The sequence below is a fragment of the Nestor notabilis genome, unplaced genomic scaffold (genome assembly GCF_000696875.1).
Source record: "Nestor notabilis isolate BGI_N333 unplaced genomic scaffold, ASM69687v1 scaffold18366, whole genome shotgun sequence".
NCBI lineage: Eukaryota > Metazoa > Chordata > Aves > Psittaciformes > Psittacidae > Nestor > Nestor notabilis.
The window spans coordinates 1-21645 of NW_009931646.1; the positions used below are offsets into that span (position 1 = coordinate 1).

General features: G+C 46.9%; 2 protein-coding genes across 2 annotated transcripts; one reads left to right on the top strand and one right to left on the bottom strand.

Moving 5' to 3' along the window:
• The first annotated feature begins 1506 nt into the window (after positions 1 to 1506).
• GGT1 (gamma-glutamyltransferase 1) lies at positions 1507 to 12091 on the top strand. The gene is made up of 12 exons (XM_010016006.1): positions 1507 to 1711; positions 2337 to 2464; positions 2695 to 2784; positions 3777 to 3969; positions 5163 to 5320; positions 6193 to 6342; positions 6847 to 6983; positions 7848 to 8035; positions 8823 to 8950; positions 9777 to 9889; positions 10890 to 11003; positions 11948 to 12091. Exons 1-12 carry the CDS (start codon positions 1548 to 1550, stop codon positions 12089 to 12091), a joined length of 1707 nt encoding a protein of 568 aa, XP_010014308.1. The 5' UTR covers positions 1507 to 1547.
• A 3952-nt stretch (positions 12092 to 16043) lies between these two features.
• Positions 16044 to 20898, bottom strand: GGT5 (gamma-glutamyltransferase 5; the record flags this gene model as incomplete). Its single annotated transcript, XM_010016007.1, has 9 exons — positions 16044 to 16190; positions 16392 to 16499; positions 17539 to 17648; positions 18061 to 18152; positions 18409 to 18611; positions 19195 to 19328; positions 19719 to 19868; positions 20270 to 20427; positions 20671 to 20898. Coding segments are annotated over 9 exons (1330 nt in total), but the record flags the coding sequence as incomplete, so codon positions are not given.
• Between the last annotated feature and the right edge of the window lie 747 nt (positions 20899 to 21645).

Here is a 21645-nt window from a genome sequence, read left to right on the forward strand (position 1 = left end):
TGACTCTGTGAGGCTACTTGGCAATGTTTTTAAAACTGCCAAGAGAGGGGAAAAAGTCAAACGGGTCAAAGAGTAGCTGCTCAGTCCCGACAAGGAGGCAGTGACTCTCCAGCCCCTCGGTAGCTCTCAAATCTTCCAGGTGTGTATCTGCAATACGCATGCCAGAGAGCCCCCTAGTGTCCTCTGCTCATTCACAGATGAACTGTAACCCTGCACACGCCAGGAGCAGCTGTGTGCAGGACTAGGAAACATGGAGACATGAGCGCTGGCCATCACCCTCTGGATGTGGTGGGCTCATTGGAAAGGTGCTCTGGCCAAGGGCCTTGAACAGGGTGGGGTGCTGTGCTCACACTGGGGTGTGCCAAATAGTTTGGCCAAGGTTGCTTGCTAATGGCTAAGATGTGTTTTGCAGTGGTCAGTCATAACCTTCTGGACGGAAACTCCATCACAGACATGGTATTTGAAAGCACATTGTATAAAGTTAATGAGTTTTTTTTAATTTTTCCTCTGAAAATATATGACTAACACCAGTTATGTTCTGCTCTTTGGATTTCCCTTCTCACCTACGAATCTGCTTGGTTTTTTTGGTGTATGAGGTTACCTACCTCCTGTAAGACAGGTTCTTACACAAGTTGCTGGTTTGGGGGCCTTTTAATTGCTGGTAACACGTCAGAGCTTCCAGAAATCCTGGGATGCTCATTGAAGCAGATCACTTTGCAAACAGAATGACAGGAATGGGTAAAGGGGAAGCTGACAAAAGCTTTGGAGTTGTTAGAAATAGTTGTTCTGCACAGTGATGGCAGGGGCATAGAGAAATGGTACTGGCAATGCCCATAGAAAAGGTCTTGATATGAATCTGAGTGAGCAAATATTTGTAAGACCCTGTTCGTCAGAGGTTCAGAGGAAGAGGAAGCCATGCGCTGCCCACAGCTCAAGGGCTGGAAAAATGGGAAGGAGTCATATACAGCCTCACCATGTGGCTAAGAATAGGGAGGAAAAGATCAAATTCAGGCTGTGTCCAGGGCGGGGGCAGGATGCAGTGCTCGACTTTACAAAGTGCTCGACATTACAAAGGCGGCAAAGGAGGGGGGAATCTGGTGAAGAGTCTGATTGGTATTGGTGACTTGATTTAGCAACTGGATAAAATCCAATCTGACACTGGGCCCCTGTTCTCCAAAGCAAGAGCAGAAATTAAATGCTTGCTGAGCATCTGAAATCCTCAGAATGTAAAGTCATAAAGAACTGGGTTGTCCTATCACTACTGAAAGGTAACAGTAACAGGACATCTTGAATATCCTCTGTCCACTTAAAAACAGGACATCACCCTGTTGTGACTGTCAAGGAGGACAGAATTGGGCTCATGCCTCCCATTGGCCACTTCCATTTGCAGAGCTTCAGTTGCTGGGGGTGGGGGAGGGTAGAGAGGGAAACAGTGAATATGAAAGAAGGCAGATAAAAGGCTGCTCTTGCGCCTGATCATCTGCTCTCTAGTGCCCATGCACCCCAGAAGCAGCAAGGTTGACAATCCTGTCTCGTCTCGCAGGAAGATGAAGAAGTGCTATGTGGTGACTGGAGTCCTGACTGCAGCCCTGCTGGGGCTCATCTTGTTCCTGGGGCTCTTCTTTGGGCTGCGCTCTGACTCAGGGGACACACACACTTACAAGAAGGCAGCTGTGGCTACAGACGCGGGGCAGTGCTCGATAATTGGAAGGTACCAATTGTTCTGTGACTCTCATTAGCTCTTACACAAGATAAAACTGTTGTTTCCCCAATGTCCAGGTGCAAGCCTGGCAGTTGACCAGCACAAGATAGTCTCTAAACTCCCTGCAGACAGAGGAGGCCATAATAAAGCCTGAGCTTTCACCATTCCTGACCAAAGTTACTGCACTTTCTCAAAGACAACCTTGCAGGCAAAGAGCTCCTAGATCTTGCATGAACAATGGGCACAAGAGATGCTTTCCAAGCTCCTTTTAAAATCCATTTATCAAGCTATCTTCCTAGATGCACAGGCTGAGATTTTGGATTCCTCTGAGTGTTGTTATTTCTCATGTGTAATGCATGTGCCTGGGATGCCTGCCCCCACATGCACTTCGACACATCTTGGTGTTTCCAAACTAGTGTGGATGTGTCTCTGAGGGCTGACCTGGTCTGGACCTAGACCATTAGGATCTCTTCTCTAACCTGATAGAAGCTCAAAACTTCCCTTCCTGCGGAGCCTATCAGCAAATGGGCATTAGAGAATCTGTCATAGCCTCTCTGATGAGATTAATCTACTGCTCACAGGTAGCTGAGACACTAACATGCCACCCTATGATGCCTTCTCTTCTGCTGCACAGGGACATCCTTCAGCAAGGTGGATCAGCAGTGGATGCTGCAATTGCAGCTCTGCTCTGTGTAGGACTCATGAATGCTCACAGCATGGGCATTGGAGGGGGTCTCTTCTTTACCATCTACAGCAGTACAGGTAAGAGACAGGGCCATACACATCTGGTACAGTTTGATAACTGTTTAATAAAGCAGGTGATTTATCCTACCTGAGTGAGGATAAAAGTTTGATTCTCACAGCCTCTGAGGGAACACACTGTCCTCAAAATAATTGCCAAGAAACTGGCTCATATTGATCAGACTTCAGCAGAGACCGTGCCTGTGTACTGAGTCCAGAACTAAATACTGTCTTCCTTGCTGTCATTAAAGGAAAAGTGGAAATCATTAATGCAAGAGAGGTGGCTCCAAAAAGAGCGTCTGAGGACATGTTTGGGAACAACACTGAGCTTTCTCTGAAAGGTATGGCAAAGGCTATTTCACTGCTTTGGGGGGACCACGTAACACCATCAGCTACTACTGACATGTCGAAATTAAGAATGGGTTAGGTTCTTGCCTATCTTCAGGACTTAAATGTCCTCTAATTTACACAATCTGCAAACTCTGTCCTGACAACGCAAGCTAAAAATAATGCCCTTCCAACTAGTTATTCACCTCAGCACTTTCTGCTTTTTATGAAAATGCAGGTGAATCCAAAGCACTGAGTATGACCTGTTCTATCTTTCCGCCTCTTCAAATAAATCTTTGTGGATCAACTTAGGTCTTGTCAGTTTAATGTCCTCCCTAAACACCTTTTGTGGTGGCTTCAATTAATGGTTGAGGGGCTCCAGAGAAGAATTAATTTCCTTTCAGGGCACTTTTTCCTAATCAAAACCAGAAAGAAATGCTAACTACCTCTCTTCACAATCACTCCTGCAACCAAGGAGGAACAGCATCTTGTAGGGGGTTTGAGAAGTGTGTTGACCTTGAGGGAGGTGCCAATAAAGACAGGATTGAAACAAACTGCTGCATCAGTGTGCAATGTGGTAATCCCTTTGTAGTTACAATGCTGCAAACAAGTTTTTGGATGAAGTGTGTTTGTGTCCTACTGTAGTGTCTTCTCCTCTGAGTGACTGGAAACTGCAGACAGCCATGATAGCTTTTGTGTTCTGAGCAGCTTTTCTCTGGTACAGAGCCCACTGAAGGGAAACGACCCAACAACGTGAGTTAACAGGAAGAGGACAGAGGTGTTTCAACCTCTGTGTGATGCAGTCCAGAATACATAGGCATATTTATGTCAGACAGAGTAATTCCATTAGCATTGTCCGCATAAAAGGAGCTGGTAGTAGATGCAGTATAAGTAAGCCCTGCCTAAAAACAGGGCTAACAGAGAAGCCTGCTCTACCTTGTACTCTATTAATCACTTTCTTTTCTTGCTATGGAACACTAATACATACACTCCTCATCTGCTCCAGGAGGACTGTCCATTGCTGTGCCAGGAGAAATCCGTGGGTATGAACTGGCTCACAAACGTCATGGCAAACTGGCATGGGAAAACCTGTTTCTGCCCAGCATCAAGTTGGCAAGAGAAGGATTCCCTGTTGGGAAAGGCTTTGCAGCAGCCATCAAATCAAGAGAGGAGTCAATTGAGAGCAATCCCTCACTGTGGTAGGTAGAGCAGTCTCACTGTGGTATAGGTAGAGCAGTTGCTGTTCTCTGCAGAGAAATTTGGGGTAACTGCAACCTAGCTGAAAAGTCTCTGTGATTGTGTAATGTAGCATCTGTGAGGAGTGTGTCTCCCCTCCAGTGACTGCGCTCACTGACTCACTGTGCACTCACTGCACTCACTGTGCCTTATTCCAGCTACCTGGCGGTGCTAAATAATGTGGCCAATTTTAGAAATGTTCGGTCTTGACCTTTAAAGAGAGATAAATTCTGGTCTTTTAAAGTCCATTTGTCTGAGCAAAGGTGGAATTAGAGTACATGCTGCGACAAATCTGTCAGATGGCAATGTATTTTCTGAATCCTCAGCTTTTTCTTGTGCTGTAAGTACCTCAAGCTAATCTTACCTGCACTTGGGGCAGTTGCAGAGTCTCCTTGAACATTTCTCCTGCTGTCAGGCAGTGGGAATTTTGGTCTCCAGCCAGCCCTTCCTCAAACAATGCCTCTGACCATCCACTTCAGGCACTGACTATGAACATAAAGGCTTTTCAGTACTCCTCCACTTCTTCTTACAGTCAAACCCCTACTCTCTGTGTCCAGCCCTACTAGAGATCATGCTTAAGCCTCTTTTTTCCTTAAAATCTCTGCCAGCTACAAGCTGCTTTCCAGTCCAGTTGGGATGTACAGCCTGGGCCCATGTCCTGTACTTCTACCTGGCAGGTCCACAGCAACACATTCGTGATCCGTGATAAGGGAGCTAGAGATGACACTGTCTGCCTCAAAGTGCTCTGGCAAACTGGGATGGAAACACATTCTCCTGGGCTCACTGGAAGCTTTGAGCCTCATAGCTTCATAGTCTGTGCTCTGAACTGAACTGATTGAGTGCAAGGACTATGGCCCCTCCTGGGCATCCTGAGGCAGTTGTTGGCCCCTTGGGCAGCTAGGGAGGGTGGCTTGGCTTGGTGAAAAACATCGTCCTGCAGGCTTCACTGCGCAAATTCTGAGCAATGTGGAATCTCAGGTCAGGAACCACTGTTCCTGCAAGATGTCAGGACCCCTGGGGCATAGCTTACACAGTTTCTCTTCTCTCCAAGAAGCCTCTAGCATGAACACTCGAATACAGTGTCAGCTGGTACAGGTACACGTAGTGTTGAACTTGTCTCACAGATCTGATCTTCTCAATCTCCTTTCTCCGTTAGCGAAGTGTTCTGCAAAGGAGGCAAAATTCTGCATGAGGGCGATATCGTCAAGATGCCTAAACTAGCCAACACATACGAGACTATAGCCAGAGAAGGAGCAGATGCCTTTTACACAGGAAGCCTGGCAAAACAGATCATCGATGACATCCACAGTGTAGGTGAGAAACAGGACATCTATCCAAAACAGCTTGAGTGACCTGACTGCTGCTGCGCAGCACCCAGTGAGGAGCCGGTGTCCTGCAGAAGCCTTGGAAGCGGGTCAAGCCTGCTGCCCAAAATGCTGCTTCTGAGAACTGTGGCAACAGGACACCCAAGAGAAGTTGTTAGCACTCTAATGGGTGTGTTTGAAACTCAGTCAGAATTGGACAGTGTTATACTGTGCATTTCTGTATCATAGAGTCTAGCAAGCCTGTGTGTTTCTGGACGTAGACAGTGGATGCGTGCTGTTTACTGAGCCTGAACCCAACAAGTTTCTACCTAAAACATGACATGGTGCTGTAAACTCCGAGCTTGTTTAATTTCCCAATACCACTAGATGGTGGTAGTATCGTATCCTTATCACCTGGCATTGGGGAGCTTCAATGGACCTCGTACGAGTAAGTCATTTGTGGTGGTGAGCTACTCTCTTCCCCTTTCTGTTAAGAAAGGCAATAGAACACAGAAGTAATGCTGCTTGTGGGGTAGCACAAAGCATCGGCACCCAAAAGCTGCATCCTCCTCCTGTAAACAGGACTCAAGGATGTTGTTACCTGACATTGCTGGTGTCCTTTGTAATAAAACAAAAAAAGGGGGATGACCAGATTTTTGGCTGCTGTAAATCAGCCCAACTGCAAGCTTAGCTACCTGAGCCTCAGCTGGAGCCATCAAGGAATAAATTAATCTCTTGTGCACCCATCTTTGCTTTCTTTGGATTTGTCTGTGTTCCCTCCTGTCCTTGCTGTGACGCACAGTGATGGACTATATTGCCTTCTCTTCCTACCAGAGATCACCTAAACCCACACTTACAGTTTCCTTTTCTTTTCCATTCCAGGGGGAATTGTCACATTGGATGACCTGCGGGACTACAATGCGACAGTGATAGAAGACCCCATAGAGATCACGCTTGGGGAGTTTACCCTCTACACACCTAGTGCCCCTCTAAGCGGCCCCGTGCTCGCCCTCATCCTCAATATACTGAAAGGTGAGAGCCACTGGGCAGTACCTTACAGGCAGAGGGACTAGGGGGGCGCCAAAGACAACACCTTTTTGGTTTTGGGAGCTGGGACTCGCTTGATGGCCCTGCAGCAGGTGGGAAGTCTGTAAAACCCCAGGAGGGATTTTGACCTGAAAACATTTTTCTTCTCTTGCAAACTCCTTCCTACCTGAAACACAGGTGTGAGAGGGAAAATATGCTCCTGACTAGGGCACTTCCCTGATACCTCATACCTGCATGTGTGGAAACTACCTTGTACTTGAGGCTTTTTTTGGAAAACATGTCTGCAAAGTACAAAGCCTGCTGGTGACTCCCATAGTGCTCAAAACTACCAGAGCTCCTACTTTCTCTGTGTGGAGATTAGGACAGTTCAGTGACTATATCTCTGAGAGACTGGGCTTCAAGATTATACCATCTGACACAGGTTTATTTGCAATCCATTGGCCATGTGCCTTCCTTTGTTATTTACAATTACTTGTCTTCTGTTGCCAGGATATAATTTCTCTGCTGACAGCATCAAAACTGTGGAGAAGAAAGGTCTGACTTACCACCGCATTGTGGAGGCCTTTCGCTTTGCCTACGCCAAGAGGACTTTACTGGGAGATCCCAAATTTGTCAACATTACAGAGGTACCTGGCAAAAGCCTTTTTTTTCTGCACCACCAAGACTGGCTGGAACATGGCTTAAAGTTTATGGGTGACTAAAACTATGTTAGGGACACTCTGTGCCACCTGACATTTGCAGGCACTGTAATATCTCTGAATCCAAACGTGAAGTCCTGTGTGACTCATGGCTGAGTATGAGGGATATAAATGGAGGAAACCTTCCTGATGTAAGGAAAAGCAAAATCCTTAATTCACGAGGAGCATCTGAGTATACTCAGGGCTAACCCTCCCTGTTTTCAGAGTGCTTGAAGCCTTATTAGATGACATCCCTGTGGCTCTCTAACCACAGTCCTGCTTAAAGTAAATGGACCAACATATGGGAAGGGGTGAGGCAGGAGGCCTGCTTTTCCCAACTTCACACGTTGTGCTTTTACTTCTGTGACCCTGCAAAAGCAGCAGGATCTGAGCCCAGCCCAGCTTGATGAATACCAATTTGCTGTTTACAGAGCAATGAGCAGAGCTTGCCTTGGCTTAGTTCTTTCAATCCCTTTCCTCTCACCTCTGAAGCAAGCGTAAACACTGCTTGCCTACGCCTTACAGCAGTGTTGATGCACAGTGATGACAGCTTTCCATAGACCTGCAATGCTAGATGCCGATTATCTCCCTACACAAAGGGCTGCATTGTACCAGCTGCTTTTGTGACTGCTTAAAATGTTTTTTGGTACAATGTCCATCTTTCAAGAAGGAGGAATGCCCCTGCTGGAAAACTATAGCTTCACTGCTGGGATTTGCCACTCTTCTGTGCTCTGAAGTATTGGATATCAGCCTCATAACTACATGTCTCTTAAACTTAATCTGCTGAGTAACTGCATTGGATTTCTCTGACAGGCGATCAGAAACATGACCTCTGAGTTCTTTGCGGATAGTCTCCGAAAGAGAATCACAGACAACACCTCCCATCCAGTTGACTACTATGAGCCAGTATATTACACTGGAGATAATGCCGGTACATCCCACCTCTCCATTGTGGCTGATGATGGCAGTGCTGTGTCCGCCACCAGCACCATCAACCAATAGTATGAGCTCGGACATTACTTCCGTGTAGGCCTTTGCCGTCTTCCTAGTGGTGGTTCTGTGGTTGGTATAAAACATCACTGAACTGTCACCTCTCTGTCGGGGTAGTTGATGGGCACGTCTGCTGAGCTTGCAGGTCAGTTCTTAACACTGAGGCCCATGTGTTTGGGTCAGAGGACAAGATATGTCCTCTGTCATGTGGCGTTCACCCACCAAGAAACCATGCACTGCATCGGGATCTTAAAATAAGCAGTGATATCACTGCTGCCTCTGCCTCCCCAGACAGGAATTTGAGCTAATACAGCTGGCCTGGAAGTGCAGTGTTTATCTTCGAGTGCTGGCAGGAAGAGCTGCGGTCCGTGTGTGGAGCTCAAAGCTTGGGGGGCAAAAGTTTGTTTTTGTCCATAGAAAACATCTCCAGCTTGACACAGCAAAGCAGCTCCTCAGCGATTCTCCAGTGTGCCAGCCTGTGAGTTAGGCTGCCTCTGGATGGAGTGCCATTCTGCCCGCTGGAAGGGGAAATAGCTTTATTTAGCAGCTGTGCTGTTCTTCCTTTTGGGGTCCTTACTAGGGAGCTGTACAGCAGGGCTCTGGGCTGCCTTTCCTCTTTGTGTACTCATGGTATAAACTGCTTCCTTCCCCAAAGGGGTGACAGAACGTCCTTTACAACAGGAGGGATTGGAGAGTAATTCCAATCAAATTCCAGGTTTGACATTGCAGTAATTCACCTGACGTTTCCCCTGGATTTGCTCTAGTTTTGACATATGTGCACCAACTTGTTTTCTCTAGCTTTGGCTCTGACGTACGATCCAATGTGAGTGGAATCATATTTAATGATGAGATGGATGACTTCAGCTCACCTTACATAACCAATGGATTTGGAATCCCTCCTTCTCCAGCAAATTTCATAGCACCAGGTATGAACTATACCTTCCTGACTCAGTCTTTTTGGCTGTATCTTGCAAATTAATGCTGTGGTGTCCACAAGGTAGGCTTGCAGCATGTCTGCCATCAGGCACAAGAGCTGGGCCTTTCTGCAGAGGATGGGGAGTCAAGCTGGCATCCCTGCCAAAAGCACACAACCCGTCCCCAGTACACCCTGAAGGAGAGCCTGTCTAAAGAACAACTTTTGTGGCTGCCTCCTTCCAACATCCAGAAATCCTTTCCCCGGGAGCTCAGCACATGTCAAATGAAATTACTTAGAGCTGCAAAAGATTTCTTTGAACAGATTTAAGAGGGAGACAGCAGCAGGAGCTAGATGGCACTGCTCCGCCTTCTCCCTGTGCTGCTTTGGGAGCTTTAAGACAGCTTTGGGTAGATACAGTTCACCTACCTAATGCAAGCAATCTGCCTGCTCCACTACTGTTTCTTGCAGACCCATATACTTGCTACTAACGCAGGCTGGGATTCTGCTAGCCCATGTTTCGGAGAGGGACAGGGAAAATAAAAGACAGGAAGGAATGTGCCATAGTTTACCGGAGGCAGCTGCATCACAGATGGGACAGGACTGCAAGGAAAGGTACCTTCAGCCTCTACGTGAAGAACCAGGGCTGAGTTTGGGTCGCAGGAGTATGAAGGAGATGGGTACAGGGGATAGTGGGCTCCCCAAGGGCTGACAAGACACATGCGCTTAGTCAGGAAGGTGGATACTGAGGCTCTGTGTTTCAGACATGGGGCAGGAGCTGGCAGTTTGTAAGCTGCAGGTGGAAAGCTGAGCCCCTCTTGCATCTCTGATCACAACAGGTAAACAGCCGATGTCCTCTATGTGCCCCTCCATCTTGGTGGATAAAACGAAAAAGGTCAGGATGGTGGTTGGTGCTTCTGGAGGAACAAAAATTACTACAGCAACAGCACTGGTATGTGGTGATATGGGCGAACTGGTGACAAGGTGGGAGAGAGGCAGTGTTGTGGGTAAGGGGCTTAGGGCTGCACCTGTGCCATGACCGTAGCTGTGGGCCAGGTGCTTGAAAGGGACGTTCCTGCCTGGCCTCCTGCAGGCCATACCTCCATCTCCAACTCCTGCCACAGCTACAGAGGCTCTGGTAATCGCTTCCTTCAGGGACTCCAGGTCTTTTCCTTTGGCAGGTTGTTCTTGCCACTTGCAGAAGCCTTGTGACTTCAGTTCTCTGGATCTCCATTCCCTTCCAAAATCCTGACCTTTGGCTGAAAGTCACACAGAGAAGGTGAATAAGACCTTAGGCCAGGCATGGTGTCAGGCCATCTGACTGGCAGGCTCTCTGCGGGCTGCTGTGGCAGCCACCCAAATGCACAGCTAGCCCAGAAGTGATTGCAGGAGAAAGCTGCCTCCTGTGCCAGCACACACAGTTGTGCACATCACATGCATCTTGCTTTCTGGCTCAAGTGAAGAAGTCTCTGTAAAAACCACTACAAGCAGCTTTGTAGCCCTTCATCCTGAAGCTATCTTCACTTGCCAGCAGCCCCAAATCGCAATTTAAGCATGTAGAAATGAACCAGGTTTACGGAAACCGGTCGCACAGCAGCAGGAGGGTGTAGCTGTGTTTGCTGAGGTGACTGCCATGTGTGTCAGCCAGCACTAGCTTAATCATAGCATCATAAATCCAGCCACAATAGCTTGAGGATCTGATCCTTTTACTACGTTAACTTCAGTAACTCACAGTCTCTTTGTGTGGGACTCTCCTAATGGCTTGCTGTACCTGTCTGTGTTTTGCTTAGCTGAGAGAGGAACCACTGAAAGCATCCAGAACCATAAACTTATGGTCTCTGGTGAACATCCCTAAGATAACTCTGCCTATAGCAACATGTCCCTGTAGCAACACAAGGCTCAGGCTTCTATGAAGACAAGTAACTGACACTGAGGCTTTTTGCTTCTCACAGGCAATCATCAATTCCATCTGGTTTGGCTATGACGTGAAGAAAGCCGTGGAAGAACCAAGAATTCATGATCAGCTGTTTCCCAGTATCACGGAGCTTGAGCAGCAAATAGAGGAGGTTTGTGTAGCTGAAGTCTGGGGTGTGTGAAATTGCACGGGCTGGATTCCCAGGTTTGGGAAGACATGCGCTTGTGGAAAATCACGAAGTTCCATGGGTTTGAGGGGGGGCATTCAAACATGACCTGCATCTGAAAATGAGAGTTTGGTTTGGTTGTTTTTGTTTTTTGCGTTGTCTTTAGCTCAAAGAACTTGCAAAATAGACAACCACATCAGGGCCCCAACCATTCAGCAGTCTAAATCCAGTGACCCTGGGGAAATGCTTGTACTATTGCACAACCTCCCGATGGCTCCTGAAGCATTGGCTTCCTGAAGGATGCACAGAAAGACCCGAGAACAAACTTGGAAATCTTTTCCCAGCAAAAGTGACTGTGCAGCACTGTCAGTGTGAGAGCAGGTTTCAAAATCTGCCTAGCTCTGCATACCTCTTGCCTCAGCTGGCAGCTTCCTTCACCCGCAGGAATTTAATGTCCCAGAGGCCTCAGACTTTGTATATATCTCATCCTATGTCTCTGTATTAGAAAAATCACTCTTACATAAGTCAGTTTCCTTCATCAAACTATACAGAAGATCCTCGTTTAATAAGTGTCTTACTAAGGTAGCAGCTGAGATAACTGCCTGCACTGGGGAAGATGCCCTGCTCTATACAAGTCCTGTGTTTTCCCCATTCCCAAACAGGATCAATCAGCTTTGGCTGTTTGTATGTGTGTATCTAAGGCAGAATGCTCCATGACCAGGAACAGTATTGGTAGCTCACGTAAGCGCCACAACTGCCACATCTTCCCAATTCCACCTCCTCAAAAGCAGGGCAGCCCAGTGAAGAGAAGGAACAGCCTGTTAGCTTTAGACCCACCTAATACAGGCATGTGGGTAGTCACGGAAGATGCAGGTTGCAGCGCATGTGCAGCTCCTCTCCTGTTGTGCTCATTCACTTCTGCATTCCAGGGTATAGAAGAAGAATTAAGGAAGAGGAAACACAACACCACGTGGGTGAGCGGTGGTGCGGTTGTGCAAGCCATTCTCAGAACAGAGGAAGGATGGGCTGCAGCCTCTGATTCCCGGAAAGGTGGCTTCCCTGCAGGCTACTGATGTGGCTCGGCTCCTTTTTTCAGTGGTCCAGTGACGCTGAGGTGTGTTTGGGGGAAGATGCTTTAGGTCTACAACTCAGGGACTTCTCACAGAAAAGAACAAATTTACTTGTAGTTCTGTTGACAGAGCTGGGACAGTTCTCTACAGCCATGACAGTAGTGCCTCATGCCACACCAGTCTGCTAAGGCAGGCATGTCATACCAGGACGTGCAGTACTTACTTCAAGAGACTGATCTGCCTTGAAGAGTTTGCTCCCTCTTTTCAACCCATGAGCTGGGTACACAGAGTTTCTGAAGAAGCTCACTCAAGCTGCAGGAAGTGTTTCCCCTGCACAGTGTCAGCTACCAGGAAAGTCCCTGTCACTGCTAGAGAAGACAGTTGTTTCCTGTTGAGTAGATGGGAATTACAGGACTCTGGGGACTGGATTTTTTTAAGTTACAAACTAATAGATCTGTGCCTTAGCAAGAAGCCCAGCTCTAGACCGGGATCAACCTACACAATCTCACTGCTCTTTCTTTTAACTAAAGATGTTTCTTGCTTTTCACTTCGGTTGGCTGTTGGAAATGAGTGTGTAAGTGGGGAAATGGCTTCAAACTTTTTTATATTTCTGTTGAGAAGGTCGAAAGGGAAGATGCTACCTGTAAAACTCTGAGCACAACTAAATAAATAAACATGGAGTCACACATTTTTCTTGCCTGCGCAGCTGCTACTGCGAACAGCGATGGTGCGAGTCTGTGTGAAAGAAGCTCTCCTGAGGTATTTCTCTGTTCTTCACTCCTCTGATGAAAAGATGAAGCAAAAAAGTTAATTATCCAAAACAAGATCGTTTTTTCCCCCCGGTTTGCTTTTTACCACATCATACTGCAGGCCTGAAACACCAGAGGAAATGAAACCTCTAGAGAAGGGCACCCTGCAGCTAAGGATAGCTTTGAAGGTAAATTTCCACTAATTAGACAGTGAATGACCTCCCAGAAATCCATATCCGGTATGGAACAGCTAAGAATGTTTGTAACTATGCAGGAGGACCCCCACCAACATGGACTAATACTCAGCCTAAAATAAAAGCCAAATATTCCAGGATGTTGTCAAGCTCTAGGCATGTTTATAAGTAGCAATAACTGCTATAAGCTGATACATAAAACTGCTGTATGTATAAATGTATATATCTAACTATATCTAACTGATATATATAGCTGCTTGTAGCAGCTTAAAGAATCATGCTTAAAGAATCATAACTTTAACACGCATATTTGCTTCTATCACTTCCAGTAAATGAGAGGCTTTTACCACAGGTGGCCAGGGACGTGCTCTGTGCTCCTTTTTGCTAAGCTGTTACTGACGACAGTGTGTTGCGAAGATGCAGCGAAGGCAGTGGTTGTGAATAACCTAAAGTCATTTTGTTCCTTTAAGAATGAGAAGTGGTTTGGGAGCAATCCTGTAACCTTTCATCACTGAACTGAGAGCACTGAATCTCCAGAATGAACAACTCTTAGTGCTGGAAACATCTGCTTCACAGTCCTTTCTCAAAGAGCTGCTTGTGTGTCAGGGTAAGCAACAGTTTGAAGAGAAATTCCCAGACTGGTTCAAACCATTTTATTAAAATTATAATTTAAAGACTTCATCAGAAAATAGAGCAGCTTCTGTACAGCGATGTTTTAAGTTGACTAAGTACAAAAGTAATTCTCTCCTGTTGACATGAGCATGAATGGGGAGACACCAGAGTCGGAGGCTCGAGACGCAAGCAGATCTCAGCAGTGGTGAGGAGGTGGCAGAGTGAGAGCAGAGATCCTATGGGAGGTGCACCTCAGCTGCAACAGATGTTTGTTGGTGAGGACTACAGGACTGCTGCAGTGGGAGATCTGCAATCTCATTCCTTTCTGTCTTGCAAATTAAAGCTCTGGTGTTTTTCTAAACAGCTTAACTGGTTCAGTTTCAGTGTTAAGAGCAGCAAAGCGGTCAAATTGCAGTGAGCTCTGGACTACAGATAATATTCCCACATTTTCGTGGTGGGAAGCAGCTGTGATATTACTGCACTGGCAACGTGATGGGCTGGATTACAGAAGTAATCAAAACGCTATGTAATTGGAGGTTTAGTTACTCGGTGACTTGTTTTTTTCAGCTATCCAAACGTGATGGAGCATAGCCTAGGGCTGCCCAGAGCTTAAAATGGAAGCGAGAGCTGCTCTACTTGTCTGCAGCCAGTGCATTCTTGGTTGGATTTTGTAAACTCTAGCTCAGTTGGGCTGGCCAGAAATAAGTACAGATCTCGCTAAAGCCAGCATCTAGTCTTTTTAACCTGTGTGCCCCTGAAATGTGAGCTGCAGATGGTGTTTAGTGTCATAAGTGCACCCCACAGGCAGTTATTTCGGACATGAGAACCAGGAACTGGTAGCTGAAGTAAAGGAAGGAGTTATCGACAGTAGAAAACTTCAGCAAATTATGTAGATTGAATGTGACTGTCAAAAAACCCCAAAGGAACCCCTTCCAAAAGAATTATAAACTGTCCCCCCTGCAAACTTGAGGCTTTTTCCCTTGCCCCATTCACATTCAGCTGCACTTTAATGTCGACTAACAAGGTGTTATGCCACTTCTATGGCTTCAGTGAGCAGCGCTACTAGAGAAACCAGCAGTCCTTCCTGAATGAGGGGATTTAAGGTAAATTCCACTGGGATGAGGAAGGAGGGGGCAGTGCATGGAGCTGGCTCTCTGCATAAGAAACTTATCTTTCAGATGCATGATAAAGTGCTTGCAGGTATGATCTGGCAGCTCAGAATCCCCTCTCATTAGGCTCATACACCAGAAGCCCCTGTCCTACAGCTGCTGTCACGCTATAGTTCTTAGTGTACAATTTCTGAAGGAAAACACTTGTCTGGCTCTAGTCAACTTGACTCAGAGCATTAAAGGGCAAGTGAAGGCTGAGATTCCAACAAGTCGATGGCGCTATTGGACAGACTTTGTGGGTAAGAACACAGACTTTAAACCTATCTGGCCTTTTTTGCAAGTGGGTGTGTGGATGGCCTTTTTGTTTGGGTTTGTTTTTTATTTTTAGTAGCATATGCACAAATACTTGTTATGGCTTTTACAGAGGAATTTTGGTTTTTTGGGTGCTAGGAACATCATGGGCTATCTGTGAGATAAGAACTAAAATACACAAGGGAGGGCTGAGCTAGTGCCTTGCTCTGGTTTGGCTTCATTTTCAGAAAGACATGTACAATATTGTCTGTGCACATAGGGAAGTACAGCTCATCAGTGTTCAGAAAAATGGGTTTGGGGATCATGGGAACTTGACCCTGGTATTTGAGAAAAGCTCTGGGGAGGTTGTTTTTTTTCCTCCATCTGCCCCCTTTGGGAAAAATAGGGTTTCTTTGGGTAGGAAACCAGAGGGAGTGGAGTTTACGCTCTTAATTCCCTTTCCAAACCCACCTTCTAAGTCTGGACACTTGCTTAAGATTTTACAATTCTTACCATACAGACACTGCTTCTAAGCTTCATAAGCAGAATAGTTACTTCACATTGCTGAGTCTCAATAATAATAATGAGCATATTGTGGCAACAGCCTGAAAGAAACCAATTCTACCCTTAAGTAGGACTCTCCAGCAGGAACGGAAGACACATCTGGGCCATCCCATTGTTCCCAGTGGGGTTTGGACCAGTTTTCCTTTCCCATTTTGTATTATCTTTCTCTGAATAGGTGACGCATTCAAGAAATACGTTTTTCTGTATATCAGATAAGGGAGGATGTAGCTCTAGACAGCCAGCTGTTTTATTCAGCTGACCTGTTGTATTGCCTGAGGGTGACTTGCATTCTACTGGAATTGGGTGTAAGCACAAGTTTTACTCATGCTCTCGGAGGCATCCTCATGGGAACAGGCAACACTGTCATGTCCAAGCCAAAGTACATTCGGAATCTAGTTACCTCCTGTGGTTTTGTGAGTTGTGATGGCATTTCATCCTAATATCCAGCTGACTTCCCCAGCTTCCTTTTATCAGAGTAAGCAGAGATGCATTTTCCTTCTTTGGAAATTCCCTGCACAACATTCATTGCAAACTTAACTTTTTTTTCTTTATGTCCTCTTCCCAGCAGGCCTCTTCTAACCTCCTGTAAGGGGGAGAGAAGAAGAAATGGAGTGAATAGTGCAGAGGCCTGAGATCTTAGCATTGCCAGGTGTGAAAATGAAGGATGTGTATGAGGGGTCAGGTTGAGAAAGTGAGATTTACGCAACAAGTTTTTTTCAGGAGAGCTACAGAACCAGTGCCCTTCTCACCAGAAGGAGAAGAAGATCCAAACAAGGCCACTCACCTCACTGAAACTGTCCTCAAACAGGATACTGTCACCTTCCGTATGTATGGTGGGAGCTGAAATGGCATGTTCCAAGTCGTAGCCAAACCACAGCTTGTTTATAATCGCCTGCAAGGCAACAAATCTAACCCTGAGACTGAGGGTACTGAATAAAAACCTGGGTCACATTCTGCCAGCCTCTGCACTGGTGTTGGGTCAGACCAGCTCTAGTGTAAATCCTGACTGCAGGATGGGGCAAAACTGGGCTGTAAGAGGGGCTGCACTGAATCAGACCAGGAATCCTGCTAGAGTAAGAACAGGGTGAGCACATAATGGTATTTCCCAGAATGCTTTCCCTGAGCCAAAGTGATGGCCTTGAATTCAATAGCTACTGATGGATCTTTATATTGACAGTTGTTCTTTCTGTATTCAGCTCAGGTCCTAGCATGGACTCCTTCTCCTGCTTCTCTCCAGTTTAAGAAAGTGGAAGTAAGAACACTTCTCTTTTTCCTCTTGTGGCTTTACCTGTGTTTTCTTGATTTAGACTTCAGGCTTTAAACAAGCTCTTTAAGATTTTTTTTTTTTATTCTGCGTGTATGTGTGGTGGGTTTTTGTTGTTCTTTCCATCACATGAATGAATCAGTTTATTTCTGGGCCCAAAGGTTTTGGCCAATACCTCTCTTCCTAATAACTTCCTTAACCTCCTATTTAATTATTCTAACTTCTTCCCTTTTCAAAAAGAATTGAGCGAGGCAGCTGGCACTTACTCCGACCCCCAACCTGCAGCCTTTAGTAACTTCTAAATTGCAAATAAAACAAAGCACCAAGGAATCAAGACCTGAGGAGAGCTGATTAGAAAGAGCAGGTGGGACTGACCACGGCTGGAAAGCTGGGAGGGCTGAAAGAACAGGTGACTGCTGTGGGTTCTCTCACTTCCTCCATTCCTGTTCCCTCCTGGTGGGAGTGTAATTCAGCTGAAGCCCCTGCTCTTACCACAGAAATGCTAAAGGCAAGAAGGTCTGGACAGGCTGAATCTGCAGCAGGCCCTCTTCACTGCCACCTTCCACGTAACAAAACTAGCAGCAGCAAAGTAATTCCTTTTGTTCAGGACAGGTTGTGCTCCCCATGCACAGTGGAAGGTGTTCCTCTACGGTACCTGTTCACTCACCATACTAGTAGCACTGATAATCCAGGCTCCACCTGCTCCTCCAATCACCAGCATGTCTCCTGTCTTGGAGATGAGAATGGAAGGCACCATTGCTGAGGGAGGCTTCTCTCCTAGAGCAGAAGAGGCTCTTAAGGCGGTTGGAGAGACACACAAGTTTAGCTACCCCACCCTTCTTGCATTTCTGGAGGAAAACCAAGCTGCTGCTCGTTCCTCAAGAAGCTCAAGTCTTTCAGAGAAGCTAGTGTCCTTGTGCCGAGACCCCCATCTCACAGAAACTGTACCGTAATGGCACAGGCTTAAATAGGAAGCATCACTTGGTACAGGACAGGGCATCCCACAAGTATTCAGGTCTTGCTGCAGCTCATTCAACACAGCTGAGGAACCATTACCAGCAATCCTGCCATCAGTGTTGACGTCCTCTCTCTTGGCAGACCCAGGGGATACACAGCCTGCACCAGGGATACAAGGCCTGCACACCCATTTCCTCCCCTTGTGTTTTATTTTGGGGGTGATAACACTCACCTGGATGAATGCTTCTGTTTGCTATGCAGAAATCAGCAAGTTCATTGTTCAGAATGATCCCAGTTCGGTTTGAATACACAAAAGAGCCAAACCTGCAGGGGGAGATGAAGCCTTTCAGTGCGGGGTGCTCTGCTGTTGTGGATGACATGAACTGACCCATGGTGCCCTGTGAGTTACCACTGTCTCTTCCCATGCCACAATTGCCCCAGCTGGGGTGTCCAAAAGGTGCTGCTGTGCTGGTCCCAGAAATGAGCTCCCTGTCACTAGTGCATGTGGGAATTTGCCCAACCCACGGAACCTCAGCAGAGCTCAGCAACTTGTTACCGCGTGGAGGTAATGGCTACTCACGGGTAGTTGATGGTGCTGGTGGCGGACACGGCACTGCCATCCGCAGCAAGGACAGAGACGTGACTCGTGCCCTTACTTTTGTATCTGTGGCTGTAGATGGGCTCCAGCAAGTTGTAATGGGCGAGTGGGTGGTCACCACGGGCATCTATTCGGTGTCTGGCAAGCTCAGCAAGCTCGTCAGACAGCATGGGCCCCACAGTCTCCTGCAATGACAGCAAGGACACAGAGTCACCAAAGGACAGGCATGTCTGTCTTGAGGCTTAGGGAAGCCTGGAGCAGTCAGCCCCAATAGTCAGAGCTTGGGGACCTGAAGTATTCAGCCCCAGCCTGAATCCCCAGGCTTACTCTCAGCACAGAAAACAAAACAAGCTCAGTACTGAGGCACATCAACATTGGCAAGAGCATGTGCACATCCCTTATCAGGCAAGTGAGCTCTAGCTACAGCTGAACAGGAACTGCAGGCAGAGTAAATGGCCTAATCCTGCCTCTGCCTTCACCAACTGAGCTGCAGTGCTCTTGACTAGCAGTTCTGAGTAGTTTCTTTCCTTCTGTGTCTGCAAAGCAGGTGAGTGTTAGCACACTGCTTGGTACCATGTGCTGGCAGGGTAGGCAGCCTGCCTGAAGTCTAAGCACATAAGCTAAAATGAGTTGGTGGCGACGACGCAGGTTTAAATCAAGAAAGCAGGAGATGGGAATGCCCTCCTCCTTCTCTGTAAAGCAAGCAGCGCAGAGGAAGCTGTCAGTGCTGTGGGTGTCTGGCTGCCCCTTTGTACCATGCCACCTTACCTGAGCTTCAGAAAAGGCTGGGTCACGCATGGTGGGTTTTAGCATATTGCCAAACTTCAAGGCCTCTGCGATGCGGTGATAGGTTTCCACCCTCTCCTCGGGCGTTGCCAGTGATGCTTCATGGAGTTTATACTCTATAGAGCAGGATGAAACAATTTTGTTAGATTCAAAGCAATGTGTTTTTTTAAGAAGTAAAAGAGAAAATTGAAAGGAACTGCCTTTTGCCATCCCAGGTCTTATCAAGTGTTCTCTATGCGGATACAGAACAAACCTAGTACTGATTTCTGCTACGACTTCATTCTTCTTGAAGCTTTCAAAAAATTGTGTATCCTCTGGCCTTTGCAGCACCTGTGGTGATGTGATGATACATGGTAAAAATGATCCAGTTCCTCATCCCACCATACAGCATGGTCATGCTCCTGGTTTGGCACCCATCATCGCTCACCAGCTCCATTTTTGCCCAAGACTTTGCTCTAGAGCAACACTTTGCAAACCCTTTTTTTCCTTTTCCCTTACGACTTTACCTTCCAGTATCTTGAGGATGAACATGAGCACAGCACCTCCCATGGGTGGTCCAGGAGAAAACACTGTGGTGTGATTGTTCAGGGTAATATTCAGAGCTGAGGACACCTCTGCTTTGTATGCCTGAAGGTCCTCTAGCGAAATATTGGACCCTTCAACAGAAAACCAGATGGGTACATTATCTTCTGCCATCTACTTACTATGAGCTGCCTACACCAGAGCCTTGGTTAAAGCTTGTAAAGAACCATCCCTGTATGCTCCAAAATAACTTCCACCAAGCACAGCAATATCTTCACCTACTACCAAATTCCAGGACATCACAAAGCCGAAGTTGGAGAGGCCAGTGCATGAACACTGTGGGTGAATGCCAGAGGAGTAGCTTTTAGCCCTTCCTCTAGGCCCAAGTTTTGTAAGAACTGGGGAAAGGTAGCCCTTTCCCCTGCCAGCTACCACCCCAAGTGGCAAGTGAATGGCATGTGTTGGCTCTCCCCTTATACTGACTCACTGTCAGCCAGTTGCTTGCCTGTTAGTATGAACTACATCTGGTACCTACCAGCTTTCCTAATGTCCTCCACCAGGGCCTTTCCTATCTGTCCCTCATAAAATGCTGTAGCTCCGTTTTCTGCTACAGCCTTCAATGTTTGCTGCAGCGCTGGCCACCTGAAAGTCTCTCCACGCTTCAAAAACCTCTGACCATCACAAAGTAGCGGGCTGTTAAAGGAAAACATCCATCAGTTTTCAGCATGTGCTAACTCTGTCCTCAGCACCCATCTCTTTTTCTTACCCAATGATGTCGGCTTTTAGAAACTGAGTTCTTTGCCCTCCCTCCGCATAACAAGTATTCACTGAGCAGCAGCCTGTGCTGGAGCTCGGTGAATACCATCATGCCAGAGGAAGGATCTGATGCTGAGGGAACAGAGGTCGTCACACTGCAATTTAATTCACGGATCTTACCACAGGCTTTTTCCTGGACTGGCAAATGCTGGGTGATGAATAATTTTCTCCATAACTGGGGAAATGACAAGTGGCTCTGAAAGAACCTTGATAGTTGGTTCAAACAGGGCTTTCCATGGTAAGCGGCCGTATCGCTTATGGGCTGCTTCATACCCCCGAAGTTCTCCTGGTACAGCAATCCAGCGGGGACCTGTGAGCAGAACAGCAGTGTCACACAATAAGCTTGCCCTGAGGTTTCACCTCCCTTTCAGGAGCACTCCATGGGAAGCGTGGATTTGTAGAGGCAACTGGGACTTCTATAAGCAGGCTTGGGTTTTTTTCTGTTCATACATTTCTTCTACTTCCTAATAGAAGAGATATAGAGAAGCTAGAGCCAGACTCAAAGGAGCACAGTGAAAGCACAATGTTGCAGCAAGGGAAATGGGAGCTGGACATAAAAGAAACAGCATTAGGTGGAGTCTGGTCAAACATTAGAACGAGTTAAACTGTTAAGTTGTGCATCCTTGGAAAAGCTAAAAAATGTGACAGAACAAGGCCCTGAGCAGCCTGAGCCAGCTCTGACGTCACCCTGCTTTGAGCAGGAGATGGAGCAGAGATCCCCAGCTATCCCTTCCAACCAGAGCTATTCCTGAGTGCTTTTCTTCTTTCAAGGAGAAGATCTCCTCCAGGAGCTAGGACACACCCCGGAAGAAAATGTCCTAGGGAAGGAAAATGAATGCAGCAGGAAACGGGGAGAGATCCAAGATGAACTGCTCAAGCAACTGCCTGCTGCCAAACCGGTAATAGCAAATAAACATGGCGCTTCCTGGAATGTGAGTAAGATGGTAAAGAGGGAGCTGTGCTAAGCTGGAGCCCAGCAGTTCCACTCCTGATGCTGCCAGGTTGCTTCCCCAAAGGGAGCACATGGGCAGCCACACTAGATAGGTTGTTTTTTTCATTTCCAGAAAGTCAGAGATGTTATTGTCAGAGAAGACA